Source organism: Parasteatoda tepidariorum, chromosome 7, assembly GCF_043381705.1.
Source record: "Parasteatoda tepidariorum isolate YZ-2023 chromosome 7, CAS_Ptep_4.0, whole genome shotgun sequence".
Taxonomy (NCBI): Eukaryota; Metazoa; Arthropoda; class Arachnida; order Araneae; family Theridiidae; genus Parasteatoda; species Parasteatoda tepidariorum.
Window position 1 is genome coordinate 61,891,120 of NC_092210.1, and position 23,028 is coordinate 61,914,147.

At 31.5% G+C, this 23,028-nt stretch overlaps 1 protein-coding gene across 1 annotated transcript in view; it reads left to right on the top strand.

Moving 5' to 3' along the window:
* LOC122269395 (uncharacterized) overlaps positions 1-9,371 on the top strand; it is a 20,004-nt gene extending 10,633 nt beyond the window's left edge. The window contains exon 4 of the mRNA XM_071183786.1: positions 9,280-9,371. Coding sequence (XP_071039887.1) covers positions 9,280-9,371 — 92 coding nt within the window. The remainder of the gene's footprint in view (positions 1-9,279) is intronic.
* Positions 9,372-23,028: the final 13,657 nt, after the last annotated feature.

Here is a 23,028-nt window from a genome sequence, read left to right on the forward strand (position 1 = left end):
CGAAACTTATTCCAGGAAGTAAACTGAACGTCGCCATTTCTTTATCCCATTTCCAGTATCACTTTGAGAAACTGCATAAAAAATTCGGATTCTCTTCTCGAAATATCGTCTGAAATAACGGAAAGCGCAGAAATTTATAACAAATGGAATTTATTTACAGGCGCATAAAGCAACAATGGTCGTAAAAAATCCCCTTCTCCCATTCGAGACGTAAATCTCTAGAATCGAAAAAAATAGTCGTTTGCAAGTGGATGCGAAATAAAACTCGAGGAAAATAGCAAAATTTCTTGCAGAATTTTTTACTTAACTTTCTTTCAGAACTGTTCGTTCTTTCACAAGAGGATAGTTCGGAGAGGAATGTGGTTTTAGGTATCACCCGGGGAACCAGTTTATTGCGGCAAGCATAGCCACAGTGCGTGCAGGGAAATAAACATGACGCTGGGCAAAAATTTATATCCCTTTCCCCCCCCCCTCTTCAAAGAACATTCCTCACGATTCTTGGGACCAAATGCTGTGAGCCCTCTCCCCTCTTTCTTTTTTTTATTATATTTTCTCTTCTTTTTCTCCTGGGTTGCAGTTCTAGAATTACTCAAATACCCAAATGCTGAGAATGTATAATTTAGAACTGCTTTACTTGTAGAGCAGATAATTTTGCAATAAAATGCTCCTCCCAGAGCATGTTAAAATTTTAATTAAAATGAATAAATAAAAGCACTCTTCTTAAACTTGATGTCTTGCTTAAATTCAGTTAGAGTTAATAAATGCTGTTTCTGCTTTATATAGCAGTTTTATTTTCGAAACGGTTAGCAGTTAATTGAACACTTGAATGAAGAAGATTCCAAGTGATAGTTTGAAAATAACATAATTTTTTCCTTGTAAAATGGTTTCTTAAAGCTCTTTCGCCAAGTAAAAAAAAAAGAAAAAAAAGACGCAGTTTAAGTTCCTTGCACTTGCAGCAATGTTATAATTTTAAATAATCTGTACCATCTTTCCGTAAAGAATTAGAACGGACATAATTTAAATATTCTACAAGTTATTAAGCTTTTTTAAAAAATGTCAGTTTGGCGACATTTTTTCACATATAGATCAAAATATATTCGATTTTTGCAAATTTTTATAAGCTCATATCATACGGCATTGGAGTAAGTTTTTAAATATTAAAAATTTAGACCGCAAACGATTTTTATTTTTTCAAGACTGTTGCTTTTTTTATATTGACGTTTTGCGCCATTTTCAGAATAAACAGCGAGGGCGCTGGCAGTAGTTATGAGTACTTACAGCAGTTATGAAAAAAGCATATTATTCGCAAAAAGCATCATTTCACATGACGGTGGATCCTTCCTTCTTTTTACTAAATAATTAATTTTTAAAGTATAATAAAATCAACAAACCAGTAAATTTTCTGAAATTAAAGAAAATCTAAGACCATCAATTAAATTCGTGTTTAATGACCTCCATTTTCTTATGAAGTTGTAAATAATTTTCAAACGCATGCTTCAGAATATCACACATAAAAAAGAAAAAATGTCAGTTGATATTATTTTAATTTATCGTATTTTCTCAAACGAAAAAAAAACTGGTTTTGCATATCGCTAATGATTTTAATGTTTTTTTTTCTCTACTTTTTAGTAGTAACTAGTTAAGTAGCAAATAAGAATTACGAAACTTATTCCAGGAAGGAAAACAAATTGCAGATCGTATAATAAAACTCAAATACCAAGGTCAGAAACTAATTATACGTATCTAAGATTTCTGAAATTGTTTTTATAACCAATTTCACTATCTAAATATTTCCTTCGAGTAGACTACATACATTAAGACTTATCTATTCGTTCGCAGCTGGAAACTCTCTGTAGCATATTATTTTAGTTGCCAATTGTAATTTTAACGATCTGTACGATGAGATATCCCCGCAAGACCATTAACAATGAGATAAAAGAAGACCATCATAATGAGGAAGGCAATCTCGTAGTTGAAAAGACGCCAATTAAAAAACCAACCGAGGTTAATTTCGTTCAGAAAACCGTATAATCTAACATGATGCAGCTGCGTTCCTGCAGCGATATTTCGTTTTCTAAAGGGAGAGGCTTTTGTGAAGTTTATTCATCGTTTGATGCTTCAGATTTGTTTCACCCAAACGATAGAACATTTTTGTTTTCTCCTCTTACGGTTATCAGTCTTTAACTGAGTTCTCCTCTTAAATAATAGGTTAAATTTTTAATTTGCGTTTTCTTAGTCTTTTTTGTTCTTAACAAACTTTCGGTGATATAATATTAGTAGACAGCACAATACCTTTAAAAAAAGGTAGAAAATAAAAGAAAAGGATAGCTTTAATAGATTAGGTGGCATGGCGCTTGATAGTTTTTAGAACTTCGAATATTTTTTTTCTCAAAGCTCAAAGCAATAAAATTATGCGATTTGTATTTTTGTGTAAATAATTTAAAACTACACGTTTCTCAGTTTTTAGAATTTTTAAAATCTAATTTTACTTACAGTTTGAACTGATGGAATCCGATTTGGATGACGCTAAAATATATTTTTTTACGTTAATTGCATATAAACAAAGATACTTATCAAAAATCTAAAAACAATCAACTTTGTGCTTTTTGTCTACTTATCAAAAACTATTGAATGCAACATTGTATTAACATAATTTTTGCCAGAAAAAATTAATAGAGATTCTAAAATATCGTACGCGTTATATCGCAATTTGCGATTTTGTGATGGCCATGCATTTTGCATGCATCGAAACATATTGCCATCGAGTAAATATCTATCATCAAATGCTTAATACCTTAAAATTTAGTAATGTACTTAACCCAAAGTTATAAAAGCGGGAGAAATATCTAAGTATTTGAATTTCGCCACTTAAGTCCATTACTTGAGTCCTAAAAATTTAAAGTTTTTTTCTTTTCTCGAAAATACATTTTTCTTGCTGTCCGAATTTATAATTCAAACAAATCTTCACTGATTGACTTCAAATGTTAAACTGTCGATTCAAAATTGCAATTTTTACAAGAATTACGAGAGATTATTCAATTTTATTGCTAATTTTTCTGGTTATGAACCTTTTATTAGCAATTTTAGATTTTTTTTTTCAATCTTGCTTTACAAAAACGGTACATAAAAACTCATACATCTGTAGCTGTTTGCATACATATCTTACAAAAAAAAAAAAAGGTTGCACAAAAAGTTTAACTTAAAAATTGCATATGCTGCTGATTCGGCCGCACACCCTGCAAAAAGAAATTCAACATTGAAAATAAAAGCTGTACAAAAATTTTTTATCACTTCAAAAGAATTATTTTTAAAAGTTCACACCAGTTACACAATAAAGGAATTTTTCTCTTCAGAATTTTGATTAATCCATTGCCTTGCTGAAAAAATTTAATTTCCAAAAAATAAGCCTATTTTCTCTGTAATTAAAGTAATTCAACCTCATTTTTAAAAAAAAATGTCTCTGATCGATACGAATCAGTATGTACGAATCAGTATCAGTACGAATCAGAATCAGTACGATACGAATCAGAATCATCGATACGAATCAGTATCAGTATACGAATAAGAAGAGAATAGATCAAAGGCTGATTACAAATTGGTCGTATTGATGTAATCGTTGATTTTATATTTTATATCCGCCGTTGAACAGCCGACCTAGTTTCTGGGGTTACGACTACTTATGTTCAACTCCGCAGCCTTGTAATTTTGAACCTATCCAGAAGACAAGGAAACTCCTAGAACATCAATCCAAGAGGTATGATTTGTTATGGGAACATGGAGGATTTTGCGACTCGACAGATTTCACATGCATCAGTCATAGGTATCGAACCCACGATCTCCTGGACATGGGCCCAGTGTCTACAATATCAAAATCTGTTTGATGGGAGTTAAGAGGGACTGGATAAAGGCGATTGTTAGTAATACATACCTCTATTTTTTGTCAGACAACAAACTGGTTTTGATGTTTTAGTGATTCGATAGAATACTTGGCTCTTTCTCGCTTAAACATTAAATTTGATCCTTCATGCTCAAACTACTTTTGCTTCATTTTTAAAAAAAAATCTAAAACTATATATTAAGGCTGTTAGACACGATACACTCTGAACAATCAAGCGACGCATTTTATGTAAATATTTATGCTTTAATGCAATTGCGAAAAATAAATAAATAACGACTTGAAATAGGAAAGAAAAAAATTTTCATCAATGACTGACGGTTGTTATACTTAAAAATAAATTCATTATAATTATAACGGTTATAATATTTTTCTTCTCAATCGTTTTTTCTGTTCCAACGGTCTCTTAAAAATAAAAAATGAAAACAGCCTTTTTGACATTAGGTCATCATGGTGAAAGCTTGCGTACATATTCGCTCAAAATTGACTTACATGATTAATTAGTCAAAGCCTGCTTTTAAAAGCACTTTGACTAATGATTATGCAATGCGTAGCGTTCTTTGGTTCTATAACATGTAAGATTTTGTTCTTTTCTCTGCAACTACAACACATCAAAGAGAAGGCAGAAACAAAATCCACCGCCAGATGTCGCAGAAGTTTATGGTTATTGATCGCTTGCTAGAGAAAATTACATTTAGTTCTCTCTTTTTTTTTTATATCCACTTTCTCCTTCCATCACAAGTACTATCGAGGCACAAGACTTAGCGAATTTATTTAATATGCACGAGAACCTATGTAAATAAACTATCTAGGATAGGATAGGCTAAAGGGGAAAACTTATCCTTATGACAGCGTGTTTACTTTGAAAAGAAGAAGAAAGTAAGAAAATAAAAAAAAGGAATAGAAGATAGGAGGAAACATGACATGACAGCAAGCACTACGAGTACACAAAATATTTCTTTCTCTTTTTTTTATCTCATCCGGTGGAGGAAGAATTCGGGCAGACAGCTTGTATTCGAAAAGGGATCAAGCCTATCGATCCAGGGATGAGGGAGAGGCCTCGAATAATGTAAAGTTTCTCTTTTTGTTGGATGGATAAAGCCAGGATGAATTATATGAGCCCAGATGTGGTAGAAATGCTCGCAATGACAACTACTCAATATTTAAATTGAATTTGCAGGTTCATTCTTATAAAATAAACTTTACATGCGTCTGAACGAGTGAATGAATATTAATGAAATGCTAGCCTTATCTTAAAAGCAAAACCTTGTTTTCTGGCATTAGTGTTAACTTATTATTAAGTGAAGTGCGAATTTGCCATAAATTCAATAGGTGCAAACCGATTTTGATGAATTTTTTTTTTAAATTAAAAAAGTTTGTATAGTATATTAAAATGTGTCATTTAATTGTTTCAATAGCATTAATACAATTTTTTTTTAAAAAAATATCCCACATTGAAATTGTGTTATGTATTTATAAAAATTTAATAGCAACAAAGTCGCACACTATAGTGCACGACTAGAACTAGACAGAGAATCTTAACTGTTTTTTTTTCCTCTTTTTTTGTTGTAAGTTTTGCCATTATTCAAAAATAAATGCACAAAAATTAAAACTATCCTCAGAATATATGGATTGAACTTTTTGAAGTTTTTAAAAAGTTATTATTATAACTACATTTTTAAATTTATAATATACTCCTCTTTTATACATTTATGTAAAAAAAAAGGATGACATTGATGTTTTAGATATTATTTATTCCCTTTCTTTTTTTTTTTCTTTAAAAATTTAGTATAACTTTCAAATTTATTTTAAAATAAAAGAGAACTTCGTAAAAAACTTTTTTTCCCCTAGTCAAAATATAACAATGAAAAAGTGCATTTTTAATTTATTCCAAAATTTTGTTTTTATTACTCATTCCATTATTTATGAAATTTTTTCTCATTCGATTTTTCATTCCGCTAAATTTTTTATCATATTCCATTTAATAAAAATAATAAATTCTCTTAATTAAGACGATTTTTTTAAAATGAACATAAAAAATTACGAAATGTTAAAAAAAAAAGTATTTTAGAAAAACAACTGATGTTCTCGTGGTTAGAGTCCCTTTGCCAAACGGTAAGGGGACTCTAACCCATGATTCGTCTACCACTGAGGATATTTTACGTCAGCGACTGCGAATGTAATATGAATTTGCATAAAAATTGAATAAAAGTCGGTTACTTTTATTTATAATATAAGGAAACAAACTTGCTATAAACAAAATTTCATTTCAAGGATTGAGGGCTGACGAGTTTAGAAATGATACCCAGAACCTGACTAAGGCAGGGGCAAACGGGGCAGTTGCCCTGGGCCCCCACATCAGAGGGGCCCCCAAATCGAATAGAAAGCTTATTTTACGTTTCCTTCATTATTGAACTTTTTTTTTTAAACAAAATATCATTACAGTGTAAAATTCGTTAGTTTTATGTTGGCTTCTTCATTAATCTATCGTATTAGCACAAAAAATCTATACTTTGTAAATCTATGGTTTTCTAGCGTGGAATTCAGCTAAATTTTCGCAATTACGATGAACAAATTTGGCCATTGAAAACCTGCATTTTTACATATCCCAAAATGTGATATGTTTACAAAAATACGGGCTTCTGATTGGCTTAATTGAGCTGTCATAATGCAAAAGCTGACATAATATAGCTGTCATAATATAGCTGAATTCCGCCCTAATGACAGCAAGGATATAAATTTTTCACGACTTGACAAAGTTAACAATCAGAAAACAGCATTTCGGAAACTGCCTTCGCATGATGAGCATAGAATTGTCAGAAAATCAATAAAATGAACAGAACGATATTTTGTCTGTCGATTGGAGGGGGAAGGCTTAATAGCTATTTTAGGTTCTAATCAATTTTCTTGATATATCTATAATGAGGTGAAAAATTTAAATACCTCCATATAGTTCGGTTCTTCATTGCTGAAGTAGTGATGCAGAGAGGGGCCCCGAAAGAAGTTTTTGCCCCGGGCCCCAATCAGGCTAAGTCGGGCCCTGATTTTACCTACCAAAGTGAAAAAAAAGGAAATATAATAAAAAAGAAACAAAAAAAATTACATAAAAACTAATAAAACTTACGAAAATAAGTTTTAAAATCATAAAATTCCGAATTTCTTTAAAAAGAATTTACTCTAAACTAATTACCGTTAAGTTACTTTCAAAACAACTCGGCTGGCTTAATGATAATTTTCTGAATTAATTTGCGCCATTTTGTACTTCCGGACGCCATTTAAATATCTGTTCCATAAAACTAGCATAAATTCTGCAACGCCTTGAATGAAATTCGGTAGGTATTGCAAAGTAATTTACATATCTTTATTCTCCTCCGCAATTATTTAACAACCAAATAACTTTTCTTAGGAAATTTCATCTTCAGCAAATGAGATTCCGATTTCATTCAATAATCAATCATGCATACATTTTTCACTCCCCTTAAACGACATTTTAATTCGATTGAGGCAGATGATATTGATAGTAAGGGCATTTTCTCAATTTAATGTTATTTATTTCACGGTGTGGTAACATTTGAAATAATTATTTTCCACAAAATAAGTTTCAGGCGTTGAGACGTTTGTTTGGGAAATTCTAATGAAGATGGTACATTGTGATAAGCTAGTTATTTCTTCGGAATTATTTATAAATGCAGAAATAAACCTAATTGAGGGGGATTGTTGAAATATTTCGTCTTGCGAACCGTATTACTTATTTATTTTAAAAGTTGCATCAATTTTTTAAAAATTATTTGTGTTACGTAAGTTAAAATATAAATTGTATACTAATAAAGTCGAGTAGGCCGTAGACCGAATTCTCGATGTCATTAAAAAAAAAATCATATAGTGATAAGCTAGTTATTTCTTCAGAATTATTTATAAATGCAGAAATAAACCTAATTGAAGGGGATTGTAGAAATATTTTGTCTTGCGAATAGTATTACTTATTTATTTTAAAAGCTGCATTAATTTTTTAAAAATTATTTGTGTTGCGCAAGTTAAAATAAAAATTGCATACTAATAAATTCGAGTAGGCCGTAGACCGAATTCTCAATGTCATTTAAAAAAATTAATATTTCATTCCGATGACATGGAAGCAAAAAGTTTGGGGGAATACTTTTTACTTTTTATAAAGCAGTTCGTTTATTCTCAGTTATATGCATACAGGCATATTTATTTTTCTTATGTATGTGTATTTAGATATAAATGTATGAATAAAACTTAAAATAGACGAACAGTTTTCTAAAAACAAAAAGTGTGCCCCCCCCCCCTTACGCTATGCCTATGGTTTGGGTACAATTCTTTTCTTCTTGTGTTAGGGTTTTGAAAATTGTGGTGTCTTTACAGCACTATTAAAAATTAAAATCATCCTGCAGCAGTTTGTTGTAGACCACTGGGGCATGAAATTTAGGTACCACAATTTCGTGAGAAATATTTATGATTGTGGCAATGTGAATTTGGTGGATTATCTAAACATCAACCGTGAACGATAATACTTATAGACGATCCGCCATGACGTCATCACGAAATTTTTTTTAAAGTTTCTGCTAACCCAAAGAACCGCAGCGCACTCTAGTAACACTAGAATTATATGATAAGTTGATACTGCAGATTTGAGTAGTTGACATTATACGGTTTATTATATTGTCTCCGTCATCCTTTTTCTATTTTTACTTCTATAGGATTACATTTGCAGTATAAATGAATAATACTTCTTTGTGATTTATAGTTTTAAAGTTTATTGTACTTGGTTCATTTAATAAAAATTAATTAATAAAGATGGTAAGACAAATAACCAAACCATTGCAGCGAACTTCTAATTAAAAATGATGAAAGAAAACGATTAATTCATCAAGGAGACAAATAGTAAGCCTTTTTATTGTTGCGTAGATCTGAAACCATTCGGGCGAGAATGTTGCCATTTTGCCATGCTTGGAACAAAGAAAACGCGTCGTTATTGCATAAGGTACTTTTTTGGGTAGTTTTTTCCTGGCGCAAAAGAAGGATCACCAACAAATGCAACCTCCGGCAACTTTTTTATCATTTATTTTTTAAAAACATAAAAATGAAATAAAAATAATAACTTAAATAAAAAAATAGTCGAGTTTATATATAAAAAAAACATAAAAAAATAGTTGAGTATCTATATAAAAAAAACATTAAAATAAAACGCAGTTGAATTTTCTTGTGCCGGTTAATCGAAAAGTACCAATTTCTCTCAGCTTCTTTTTTCTTACTTCTTTTATCCTGCTTTTTTATTCGTATGCCATCTCAAATATGATGAAAATAATAATTCATCCTAATAGATTTCTTTCATTTTTTTAAATTTTATTTTCATCTTATTACAGATGAAATGGATAGTTTCACTTCAGCATCATTAGTGACAAAGCCTCAAAGGAATCGTCTGCATTTTCAACCATCAATCAGTTGTGGAATATGATAGAATTTTTCCTATTTCTTCTTCATTTCGTGTAGTTTTTAGCGTAGATATATTGCGAAACATCCGACAGGATGTCTCAATCTATCTATGTGTCACACACATCTTTTCCTTTTATCCACTATAGCGGTAGATATAATGGTTTTCCCGTCATGCACTTCTTGGTGCATTAGAAGTCGTGAGATACTGCAGCTTTCTTTGCTGGTAGAAAATAAGTCTTCTTGACAGGAAATTCAACTGTACGTACGAGTTATTTCGCCAAACTAGCTTTGTCTTGGTGCATTAGAGGCAAAGCAAGCCTCTGGGAAGATATTAGGTTCGCTTCAATTTCCTTCTGGCATCAAAGATCAGAGCTGGCGTTACTTCATTTCTCTTCCTTTTTTTCTTCAGTTACGCCTCAAAAGAAAATTCATTGAAGGCAGGACTAAAAAAGTCAAGTAAATGTAAGTCTGACAAGGAAAAAATAACTCCTAAGATGGGTTACTGTCAACATTGAAAAAATAATAATAAATTAAATAAATAAATAAAACAACACAATTTTCTTAAAAATAATTTTTCATACTCTTCATAAAAGCATTAAGAATCTAAAATTCTTGATTAAATATATATTTATATGAAAATCAAAATACTAGTCTATGATAGGATAATTTGAGTCTAATATTCCGCCTTGCAACAAAAAGCATGAGTGACAAAAAATTCGTAATTGGGTATACTATAGCCTACGTCACAGGTTGTGTTATTCCTACTAAATTTAATCCATGAACGGCATTTTCTGCGAGCCTAACTTCAAGCCACAAACAAACAAACGAAGTGTTTGATCGTTTAAATAGCTGCTCGCCAGATTTTATTGCATTATAAAGAAAAGTAATTGATATTCGATTTTTGATTAATAATTGATTTATGTGGATAGTGGCATAGAATTTAGCATTGCGTCATGGTAAATGTTATTCCTATTAAGTGGAAGTAGTTGTGTTTTTTTTATATTATACCCAATTGAGATTTTTTATATATTTGGCACTTTTGAATGATAAGCTACATATTGCCAGATTTTTTTTTTCAAATCAATTTTTTCTTCTTTATCTATTACCTGAAAATTCTATTTTAGCATCGATATTACTAGCAAAGGAAAGAAAATTGTTGTTTTCGAAATCTAACACTGCAGCACTTATGTTGTTTTTTCCAACTTAATGGCATATTGAGTTACGTTTTACAAATGCCTAAGAATTACTGAAACAAACCAAAATGGCTTTGCCGTTAGTGATATTTCAATAATTTGAAAAAAGCTTTGACTTAAGGGCTAATTAAGAATTACATACAAATAAATTAATATTAAATGGATTAATTTCGTTTATTTGTTTTAAAGTTGCATTGTCTAAAGAATTTCTATTCTGCAGCAATATTTTTAAGGCCCTGTGAGCAGTTAGGGAAACTTAGGCTGTGAATTTCACCTTGCCTCGAGCTAAAGGAAAGTGTTAATTCTATAGCAGATGATTGTTGGTTGAAAACCATTTTTTATAGTATAAGATGGATGTTAAGGACATATATTGTTTTCGTAGATTAAGGTGAAGATTCCAAGCAATATGGAGATATTTATGGAATAATTTAGTCCATTATCAGCAGGTTCTTCTATTATATAGAGACTCATTCCTTTCTTTCTCTTTTTTCAAAAGTGTAAATTCGTCAGAAATATAAATTCAAATTTCATAATTATGAAATTTACAATCGTTTCAAAAAGTAAGCGGTGTGGTTCCCAAAGGCCCACCAACCTGTTAAATCAAATAGTGACGGATAGAATAAGTCACCATTATTTTGAAATTTATCGAACATCAAAACGATTGAGGGTAAACCAATGAAAATCTATTGTCGATTTTAACTAATTTGGAAAGAAAAAGAAGTTAAATTTGAAAATCTCACTAAGTTGCAGAAGAACATTTTATGATGAATTGAATTAGACGAAAATGATAAGTAGAGAAGTCTCAACGCCCGCCGTCTTAGATTTTAATTTGCGTTTTTTAAATGTTTTTCTGTACTTAACAAACTTTTGCTTATATGACATTTTTATAGAGTGTAATGAGTTTTAAAAAAAAGGTAGAATATAAAGGGGGCGTTTTCCTAGATTTGGAAAATGGCGCTTGATAATTTCTAGAACTTAAAAGTAATTAAATGATGCGATTTATTGCCTTGAGAAAATAATTTAAAAACTAAACGTTTCTCAATTTTTAGATTTCTTAAAATTTAATTTTATTACAGTTTAAACTGATGAAAACAGACTTTGATGACGCTAAAAAAATTATTTTAACGATAATTGCATAAAGATACTTATCGAAAATTTAAAAAACAGGCAACTTTATACTACTGATTAAAAGCACTTCCAAAATTTCTGATTGCAGAATTGTATTGGGAAATTTATAAGGAAACTAAAATATCACACACTTTATATCTCAAATTGTGATCTTGTATTTTACATGCATCAAAAGATACATGTAAGATACAAGGCCGCCAAACTGCCAAAGAGAGTAAATATCCATCTAAGTTCATTTGTGAAAATTAAATAAAGAGGATTAATTAAAAGCATTTTTAGAATTTCTCATCTTATTAACAACATATTTAGAAAATCCGCCCCATCGGCAGCTGAGTTCAGTCTTGTGGGGAAGGGCCTTGGAGCAAGTGAGAATGAAAAAAAATTAATCTCTTTTGTTCAAACCAAAATTCGAACTACATACAATTGTCTATTTAAGTGGATTTTGGGTCCCTTAAGTAAGACGTCAATTTTCATCACGGAATCTAAGGAATGCAATGCTTTTCAAATCAAATATGCGAATTTAAGTTAAGTTTTAAATGTTAAGTACTCTGCTAACAGCATTTTTACAATGAAAATCAGCTCTTTCCCAGTGCTGAATATATAAAACTCTGAGATATTTTTCAATACATTATTTGTATTAATCAGGCTCTGTCTATATGAGAAAAGCCTGCATCGCTTAAAAAAAAAAAATGCATGTGTTTAATAATATGCATTAAAATTTTAAAAATCGTCACGTGTTATGTTCACATTTAAATATAATGTTCTCTACTATATCATCAGTCAATAAATCATTGCGTATAAAAATTTTTTTATCAAGACCATACTAAAAGGTGTTAAAGAAAATTGCAAAAAACTTTAATAATAACGCACATCAAAAGAATATTGTGATGGTTTGAAAACGTGGGCAAGATTTGAAATGAGAAAATTTAGTAAGAATTACAACTTCCGGGCAGTAAATAAAAATAGAAGGATGTTTGACCAAATCTAGGAAGAAATGAATTTTAAGAATATGTTATATTATTTTTCAGTTGACTTAATAAACTATTAATTTTTTACCTGCTGCAAGTATTTAACTATAAATATAGGTTTCTATTAAATGTTTAACTGATTTTTATTGAATTCTGGAAAAAACTATACTTTACTAATCATTGTTCATTCAAGAGACCTCCACCCTCACCATCTTGGATTTTAGGTTAAATTTCTTATTCGCGCTTTCTTGATATTTTATTGTATTTAACAAACTTTAGATGATAATAGTAGCAATTGACAGTACAGTTCCTTTCGGAAGAAAAAAAAAATAGAAAATAAAGGGGTTTCTTTATTAGAATAGCAGAAATAGAGCTTCATTATTTTTAGAACTTCTATGAAATTTTCCTCAAAACATTAAAGCAATAAAATAATGTAAGTAACTTAAAATTACACGTTTGACAGCCTTTAGATTTTTCAAAATTTAATTTTATTACACTTTAAAGTGATGAAAACCTATATTTATGATGCTAATAATTGCAAATAAACAAAGATATTTATCATAAATCTAAAAACAGGCAGCTTTATACTATTTAACCACCTATCGAGAACTACTGATTGCAGAATTGTATTGGCATAATTTTGTTAGAAAAAATAGAGAATCTAAAATACGGCACGCTTTGTATCACAAACTCTGATTGGGTGACGGCCTTGTATTTTACATGCTTCGAAAGATACCACCGAGCAGAGTAAATATCCACCATTAATTAATTTGTAAAATTTAAATAAATAGGAATAAAGGAATATTTAGATTTTTCCCTCGCTTTCTCCACCTCTTCGACAGTTGAGTTCGATCGAAAGAGGAAGATCCTCTTAAGGATGAAGATGGACAGAAACATATCAGCAATGAAACATTAATTTAATATCATCAGAACTACTTTTTATGTTGTGATCGAAAGCCGGTTGGTTAAAAACAAGATATATCATGTTATAGTACTCGGAGCCAGATTGGTCTGAATTAGGGTGATTGGGGTTATTGATAGAGAAAAAAAAAATTCTTTTCTCCTTGGGGCTTAATAGACTTTCTTATCTCTAATTTTCTTCGGCTCACACTTTAGGCTCGTTTTTCTTGGTGGAAATTAAAATTGGGAAGATTTTCGTATCGTACCTGCAGAAAATACCCCCGGGCAGAGCTCTGCCCCCCTTTAAAAAAAAAATAAATATTTGCAAGTTTGAAATCCCTTTGGAGACTTGGCGATTGTAGTTGGCGGGAACAAGTACCGATATGGAAAGTGCCCTTTAAGATTTATTGACCCAATTTTAATTGTAACACAATACATATATATAATTAATTAAGGAAATATTTTCAGACGGTCGGATGAAGTTAAACTTTTTTTTTAAAATTTCGAAATACAGTAGTTATGTTCAAACCATCGACATCTTACTGCAGTGTTTCCCAAACTTATCGACTTTTATGTACCCCTTCTAAATTTTTCGTAACACTGTGTACCACGAATAAAAAAAATGAATGTATTTTTTTAAAAATATGTTTTCCTTTTTTTGGTACAAAGTCTTGTAGTTACTAACCAGCGATCTATATTCTATGTTAGGGATAAAAATCATATTTTATAAAAATAATCAAAATAAGTAGAATTTATTACTATAAAAAAAATTGCACGAAAGTTAAAAATCACAACTGGCTGTTGACATCACTAATTATTAACTGTTAACTATGCAAAAAATAGCCAATAGAAAAATACGTAATCTTAAATTTCCATGGCTAGCTTTGTTTTTAAATAGAATGTTTTGAAATTTTAGTTTGCTGCAAGATATTTCGCAAAAGAACACGTACCCCTGGGGGTACGCGTATCACACTTTGAGAAACACTGTCTTACTGATATAGTTGTTATTCTACTTCTTTATTAATTTTTTTGTTCAGCAAATATCTAACATTTAATCGAATATTTAACATTTTACTGACACTCCGATAAAACAAATATATCTCTGTCAAGAATTTTGTTTTATATGCGAGAGCTATTTTGAATGAACTCCTGTAATGTTCCAACGAAGAGAAATTGTAAAATGATGCATCCATTTGATAATAAGTTGGAAAATAGAATGAGTTTAAAAAACATTAAGACCAAAAATTACAAAAAAATTAATACAGTAAAAAAAAAATTTTTTAAAAAGGTTTTTCAATTTCTTTCCAGCTAAAATACAATTTGATAGTTGAAATTCTTCTTCACTTTGAAAGAAGCATCGACAAATGTATACTGTAGAAAGAAAAAAATATCATTCTTAGAAAGAAAAGCTTATTTACGCTAAAAAAGATACTCTTTTTATCCTTAGAAATCCCTTCTTTCATCTTTCATCATCTCTAGAGGGTCAAAAAAAGAGGGGGGGGGGATATAAATTGGAAGAGCAGATCAAAGAAAAAAAGCAATTTCTCTTTAGCTGAAACTTCTTAAAGAATTAAAAAGGAAAAAAAAATAAAATTCTTTTTCTTTGTTCTATCTTGGATGCTTTAAATGCGTTATTGAGCTTTTTCCTCCACCTCCCGCTCTATCTTTAATATCTCTCAGACGTTGCCAATCTTCTCGTGCACAACTCTTGTTTAAAACTTTTGAGAACATGATTTTTTTTCCATGCCTTTTTTGTTTTCTTTTCTTCTGGACTCGTATAGTAATGATAGCTGATTACCGGTGATTATCTTGGTTGGTAACTGTGACCGTCTCGCTAGTTCGTCTGCGGTGGTGTTTATTTTTTTGAGAAAGAGGGAGGCATAATTATGGTGTAGAGTTTGCATAAAGCACTTAATGTATTTTTTAAAAAAATTTTCTTTCACTTCGTCGATGATTTACTTCGGTGATTTGGAACTGGAGTTTTAGTGAATACAGTTTCTTACCGTGGGAGGGGGGGACAAAACTACATTTCTATAAAGAAAAATTATCTATATAGTCTACCCTCCTTAGTACGACCCTTTCAATATAACGGCAGATACTGTTTCCTGTTCATTATTCCATTGACGCAATGTTATTTCGGCATTCATTAAAACGTTTTAATTACTCAGGCGGGAACCCATTTCGTTTAATTTTTTTCTTTAAATTCCTAAAATACCATTCCAGAAATAGGTGTTAAATATTTTTGAGCTTATAGAACAGTGGTTACCAACTGGCGGCCCGCGAAGCCTTTTTTTCTGGTCCGCGAACTAAAATATATTAGTTGTCATTTTTTTGCGGACAATTTTCTTAAAACAACTTATTGGATTAAAATACTTTTATTTCGTTAAAAAAAAAGCCTAATTTATTCGTTTCTGTGAAATTTAACATACCAACAGTGCAGAAGAATTTATTTCTCAGGTTTTGCATCCAAGAAAATATTTATTCATATACAAAAATAATCGCGTATGTTGCTTTTTCTATTTCGCTTTTTTTAATTTTGTGAATATAATTTAGCATATGCGTATCTGACCGTAAATCTGCCACTAATATTTAATGTTCCTTCAAACATAAAAGAGTCCTATATAAAATTTTGATAAAGTTGCGGCCCGCCATTTGACTGGTGTTTTTAATTGCGGCCCCCGGCCTCATGGAAGTTGGAAACCCCTGTTATAGAACAAACATTTTTCCGTTGAGAACTAACCAATGAGCTGCAAAAATATCATAAGAGTTTAAAATCTCTAATATATATAGCATTATGTGGTGGGAAAACATGGGATGAACTTAGCATTGAGACAAGACAACAGGCGATTATATTTAACCAGTCATAAACCAGTGTTTGGAGCTCCGTGGAATCCGCTGATAATCTTGGGCGGTACTTATAGTATGGATTATATATATTCGAAGAAAAATTTTATAATGATTTCAAACTCAAATGACAAAAATAGCAAATTAAATTTAATTACTGTACAAAGTTTGATGTTTCAAACCAAGCGTTTCAGATTCTTGGAACACATTAGCCACAAAAAAATTAGTGACAGTTATTTGTACAACTAAGTCAACTGTGTAATAGAAAAATCAACGCAAGCGACAAAATATTCAAAATTGAGGTTTTCACACATTTGACATCTTCGTATGAACCTCTATAGCAAAAACTGTTTGTTTTTTTTTCAAAAACAAATTTTGTTTTATACTTTTTTTGGAGTTAAAAAAGAAAATAGTTGTGTCAAGTCACATTTCTCGAGATCTATCGTGAGACACTAGAGTTATTTTTTCAATTGTACGGCAGAAGACGTGGTGGCTCAGGGGATAGAGTGCTCGCATGAGGTGAACTGAATCAAAGCGATGTCTGGTCGATACGAATTCCGCACCCACCACAGTGTTGAGGTAAAATATCCTCAGTGTTAGACGGATCATGGGTTAGAGTCCCCTTGCTGTCAGGCTAACCGTGGGAGGTTTCGTTTTTTTCTTCACCATGTAACGTAAAAAACAAAACAAGTCCTCCACGAAAGCAAATTTCTCCCAATACTTGATCGAAGTGTTAATTGTTTTCTGTATTGGGCTCAAGATTACAAGGCTACTGAGTTGAACATTAGTAGTCGTAAGCACAGAATTAAATCTACTGTTCAACGCTGGTTATAAAATAAAATAAAATTGATCAGGAAAAAAAAATAATAGCTATCATTTTATGTAAAAAACATTCCAAAATCCAGTTATTAATTTATTGCTGCAATCGAAACTATAGTGGTAAATATTCTAAATTGACTGGAAAATGGTGGCGGATCATGGGTTGACATTTACGTACATTTTTGAAGTAATTTTATAATTTCTAACGTCATTCATCAGTTTCAAAATTAAAACAAACCTCTTCTGTTTGCGAATTTTCCTGTTCCACTCAAAATCAATTTTTTTAAAAATATTGCTTATTAGTTTCGTCAGTTATATTCGTTAAATTAAATTAAACATTTAAATTATTGTTTTTTTTTTACTTGCAATCGACATAATATGTTCTTAAACCTATGGTAATATCAAATGCTTTCAAAATGTAACTTAAAATATTCTTTATCTGAGTGTTATCAAATAGTAGTAAGTTGGCAACGCGAGCTACGCATTGGAACAGCAGTCATTTTTAACATAGCACCAATTTTTCAATTTTTATTTTATGAACTTCGTTCAAAAGTCAACCCGATTTCGAGTTTGCGGATGCCAGTGTTCAACTCCGTAGCCTTGTAATTTTGAACCTAATCCAGAAGACAATAGAACCTCTGGATCAAGTATTTGAAGATAATTGCCTTCGTTTAAGACTTTTTGATTGAACTAACCGCACTTTCGTAACGTGGTGAGGAAAACCACCGAAACTTACCACGCTTAGACTGACGGCAAGAGGAAACTAACCGTGATCCGTCTACCACTGAGAATATTTTACGTCAGAACTGTGGTCGGTGCGAGCAGGGTTCGGAATTCGTATCAACTAGACATTGCGGGGATTGCCCCCTTTTACATTGTCACTGCCCCCTTTTACATGGTGGACGCTAGAGGACGGGGGCTTGAACGGCGAGAAGACCACTCGTCTGGTCAGCAGAGGGGGATATAATTTTTTTTTCTTCAAATGCCCACCTGTGTTAACATTTTTCGTCAATTCCGGCATTTACGTGGCAATTTTGTTGGCCTCTCTCTCAGGGACACCATATTAGGTGGGCCAACGTTGCTCCCACAGTAAGGACAGATAGTACAGAGAGGGAAAGAACATCCATGCCTCGCCCGGGATTCGAACCTCATGTAAGGGTAGTTCCCTAACCACTACACAGTCCGGTCAGCGAGGGGGAGATAAGGAGTGATAGATTTATGAGGAATTAGAATGCAGAACGTCTTATCTTAACAATTTGTTCTTGTTAAATATAACTTTTCTTTCAATTTGTTTTTGTGAGATATCTATTTCATTGAGGGACGAAAAAAGCGGCTCAAGGTGAATTTTTGACTAAATTTTGTTTGTTTTGAAGGTAGTTATAAACAATATTTAAACTAAGTTACAAGAAAAAGAGTCATGCGTCATAGAACCGCAGTCTTTTTTTTAAAAAAAAGAACATAATTTTCCCGTTAACAAGTTTCTCCGTTGATGATTTTTTTTTTTTTAGAATTCAAGTTCGTTACAGCTTATTTTAATTACGTGCATTCGACAAATCCCTTTTCCTGTTAGAGATCATAATTCCTCGTTACCATATTTAAAAAGATATATATATAATCACAACAGCACATTTACACAGCAAATAATCGTTTGCTTACTTAACTCGTCACTTCCACAAATAGGAACGACTTTTACGAACAAACATTAGAATAAATAGATACTAAAATGAAAGATAAAATAATGCCTTAGTTAAACACGTAGATTAAAAATACGTTCCCGGAACGCCCTGGGTAAATAAAGTGTTAAATCTTTTTCATTGGTGTCTCCTAGTTTTCATGCCAGCCTCAACGACAAGTTTCTAACGTAAACAAATGAAGTGAATAAAGTTCTCCGTTCTCATTAGTTTATTTTGAAATGTTCTAAATGAGAAATAACGCCAAGAGAAACATTGAGACGAGACAAAAATAATAAATGCCGCATAATAAAAATTTATTTCGTGTAAAGTAAATGTTTTCATTGTCAGTGGTGTTAGCTCTGTATTTAATTTTGATGCTATCAGGTTTTAGAACATAATGATACGATAAAAAGTTAACTCTACTCTAATTACTAAATTAGGAATGAATGACTATCAAATTTATTGGTTATCTCACCAAGACATCAACTGCTAAAAAAAATAATTAGTATTATTATCATCAACAACATGTTATTAATGCTGTAATCTATAGCATTAGTAATCTAGATAGCATAAAATGATTTTTAATACCAATCTGATTAAAATCGAATATTTAAATTAAGTCTAATGTACTCCGCTACACGTTAAAGAAATAATTTTGATTATTTTAAAATATTTTTGTTTATAAAATAAAATAAAAAAGTTTGATCTTATTTTGAAAATGGCAATTAGTTTTTAATATATTTTTATGTTATATTTCTTTAAAATAGGTATAATTGTGAATACTTATATTTTTTTTATTATTAATTTTTAGAACTTTAAATATTGATAACTGTGTATATAAAACAGAAAATTCGCTCTATATTAATAATAAATGGATGCATAATTTGTGATATTAAACTCTTGATGGATAGTTCGAATTATTATTATTATAATTATTATTATATAATTATATTATTATATAATTATTACTATATAATAATTATTATTATTGAATTGTGAAGGTTTGCACAGCATATAGAGTTGAAAATCCATTATTACAATATATCAACATTATGCTGATACATTATTGTTAATTTCAATTTCGGGGCAGATTTCTGGAATTAATATTAATATTTTGGTATTTTAAAAGACAATATAAACAAATACTTTAGTGATTATGAACTCCATAGATGATTAAAAAATGCTGTATTTGATTTTTAATTATTTTTTTTTAAACTGCAGAATCCCATTTCGTTGGAATATCCCTTATGTAAATAAATCTCAATATATTCATAAATTAAATAATTCATAAATTAAATAATTCATAAATTAAATAAATTAAATAAAATGCACTTTAGGATCGTTCAAGATATTCGTCACAATTTTTTTTAAGGTGTAATTTTACGCAGCTTTATTTTTTAGAATTATCGCATCTCTTTTCTTATTTATTATTATTTCGTATAATTAGTGAACCAGTTAAAAAGCATTGCCTGATAAATTATTCAAACTCAGATTCTTGTATTCCGTGCAGTTTACCTGTTACATACAAAATTCATTCTGTGAGTCATGAGCCTACTTTTTTTCCACAGTTTTCGCCTCCATGTTTGTAACATATTAACATGAGCCTCACTTTACCTGCAGTTTGTATCCAAGGCACTAGAGGAGACATTACCAGTATTGCCCAACATTCTAGCTCTTCTCTATTCCGATTACGATGGGTAATAGAGGCCATTTCGGCGAGAAATTCTGCCGTTTAAATTCCATCCAAGCACCAGGAAAAAAGCGTCGTACTGGAAGGAAAAGTTCGGAGTTTTACGAGGTTCAATCCTCAGATAAAGCGTCTACCATTCCAGAAAAACCTTTAAAAGACAGTCATTCCTCGCTCCCCCCCTTCTTATCTTTTCGAGTCAAAAAACGATATACAATTTTTATTCTTTTTCCCAGCTTCCATTTTGGAAATGTGTAGCTGCAAACTATCGTTTGGAAGTAATGCTTTCTTTTCGCCACTACTGCTCCATGATGTATTTCAAAGGAAAGTAGTATTTGGTTAGGCTCATACTGCAACAATGTATTGGAAGAAATTTTTGGTTAGTTTTTTTTTAGTTTAACATTTAGAATGTTACACAATCCTTTCCTTTAACTTTATGAAAAATGCACAGAGAAAGGAAGTATGGTCAAAACTACCAAAGTAATAAAAAAATGACCGTGTTTTTGGCTCTATGGAAACACCACAAAGCAAGGTAATATTTACCTTATCGCTCGGGTAATAACTTTTTGATAAAATTAAAAGTAAAATATCGTTTTTTATTATCATGATGCTTGGCTGTAAGTGTAGTAAAATTTGGTAGTTTTAATCAAAAGTCGAAAATTTTAACAGCACTAGTGTGGTTTGAGATTTAGTTGGGTAACCTCTTTTTATTTGGCAAGCACTTTGTTAAGTTTGTATCTCGTTGGTTAATTGTTTTTTTTTCTTCCCTAAATAAGTAATAAGTTAAAATATATTAATATTTAAAACTATAATTGTTGTTGTTGTTGTAGTTCATTTACGTCGCACTAGAGCTGCGCAATGGGCTAATGGCGACGGTCTGGGAAACATCCCTGAGGATGTTCCGAAGCCAGGCCATCATGATTTAGGTCCTCTGCAGAGGGGATGGCACTCCCGCTTCGGTAGCCCGACGACCTGCATGCGAAGTCGAGCACTTTATGGTAGAACAGATTAACGAGGACCAATACCGCATACCCTCGGTCCATACCCAGACTGATCCAAGTGGTCACCTATCCGCAAACTGACGGCAGCCAGTGATGCTTGACTTCGGTGATCTGCTGGGAACCGTCTCTTAACAATCAGTCCACTGCGAGACTTGAAACTATAAAAAATCTGCAATTGCAAAGGTACAAATATCTGTTGTTGTTGCTGCTGCTGTTGTTCATTTACGTCGCACTAGAGCTGCACAATGGGCTATTAGCGACGGTCTGGGAAGCATCCCTGAGGATGATCCGAAGACATGCCATCACAATTTTGATCCTTTGCAGAGGGAATGGCCCCGCTTCTGAACAAAGCTAAACAACTGTTAAACATTAAGGCTGTCCCAACGTCCTAAAATGGAAGCGTGGAGGTAGAGGGTTCGAATTCCACCGCAACCCATTTATGTACTAATTTATTTATTTATTTTTACGCACACATACGCAGACTTGTGCGCTTATTATAAAGTTACGCTTTGTCAAATCGAAATACAGATAGCGCAAGATAAAGAAAGACAGCACAAACAAACATTCTCGGACACAGTGAGATTCGAACCCTCTGGCTCAATTCTCGAACTCTCATTTGAACCCTCTGGTTACAATAGATGTCTCCATATTACAATAGATGCATCTTTTTTATCTTATATAAGCAATCTATTCATCAAATTGACAAGAGCTTATTATAAATCGTACTTTCTTAATGAGCACACAAGCCAGAGCATATGTATGCATAACAATAAATAAATTCTTGGAATAGTAGTGCTTTTTAAAAAAATTAAAAAAAATTAATTTCAGGTTTTCACAGTAAATAAATAAATTTGGTTTAGATACACATACAGGCTCGTATATAACTTAGCATGGTCTGTCTTGTCTTAACTTTTTTATGGCTTGTTTCTTGTCAAATTACAGAACAGATGGCACAAAAATGAGAAAAACAGCACAAAGATATTGAACCCGCTACCTCAACACTTTAGAGCTTTAGGCAGAAGGACAACACCCCGTGGCAATAGAGGCCTCTGCTGTATATTTCTGCTGTTTTACTAGTTGTATATTCTGTATATTTTTGCTATCTTTTACAAAATCGTGCTATTTGTTTTTCAAGCTAAAAAGAGTTTTTAAGCCATTCTTTGTATTTACAAGGAAACCCACATATGCATGTAAATAAATAACACTAACCCTCCAAAAAAGAAAAAAAAAATTAAAACAATCATCATAGTTTGATATACCGGGCTACCAAAGCGGGGTGCCATCCCCTCCGCAGAGGATCAAAATTGTGATGGCATGTCTTCCGATCATCCTCCGGGATGTTTCCCAGACTGTCGCCAATAGCCCATTGTGCAGCTCTAGTGCGACGTAAATTAACAACAACAACAACCATCATTCACCCCTTGTGATATTTGAGAAATTATATCAGAATAAAAAATAATTAACCG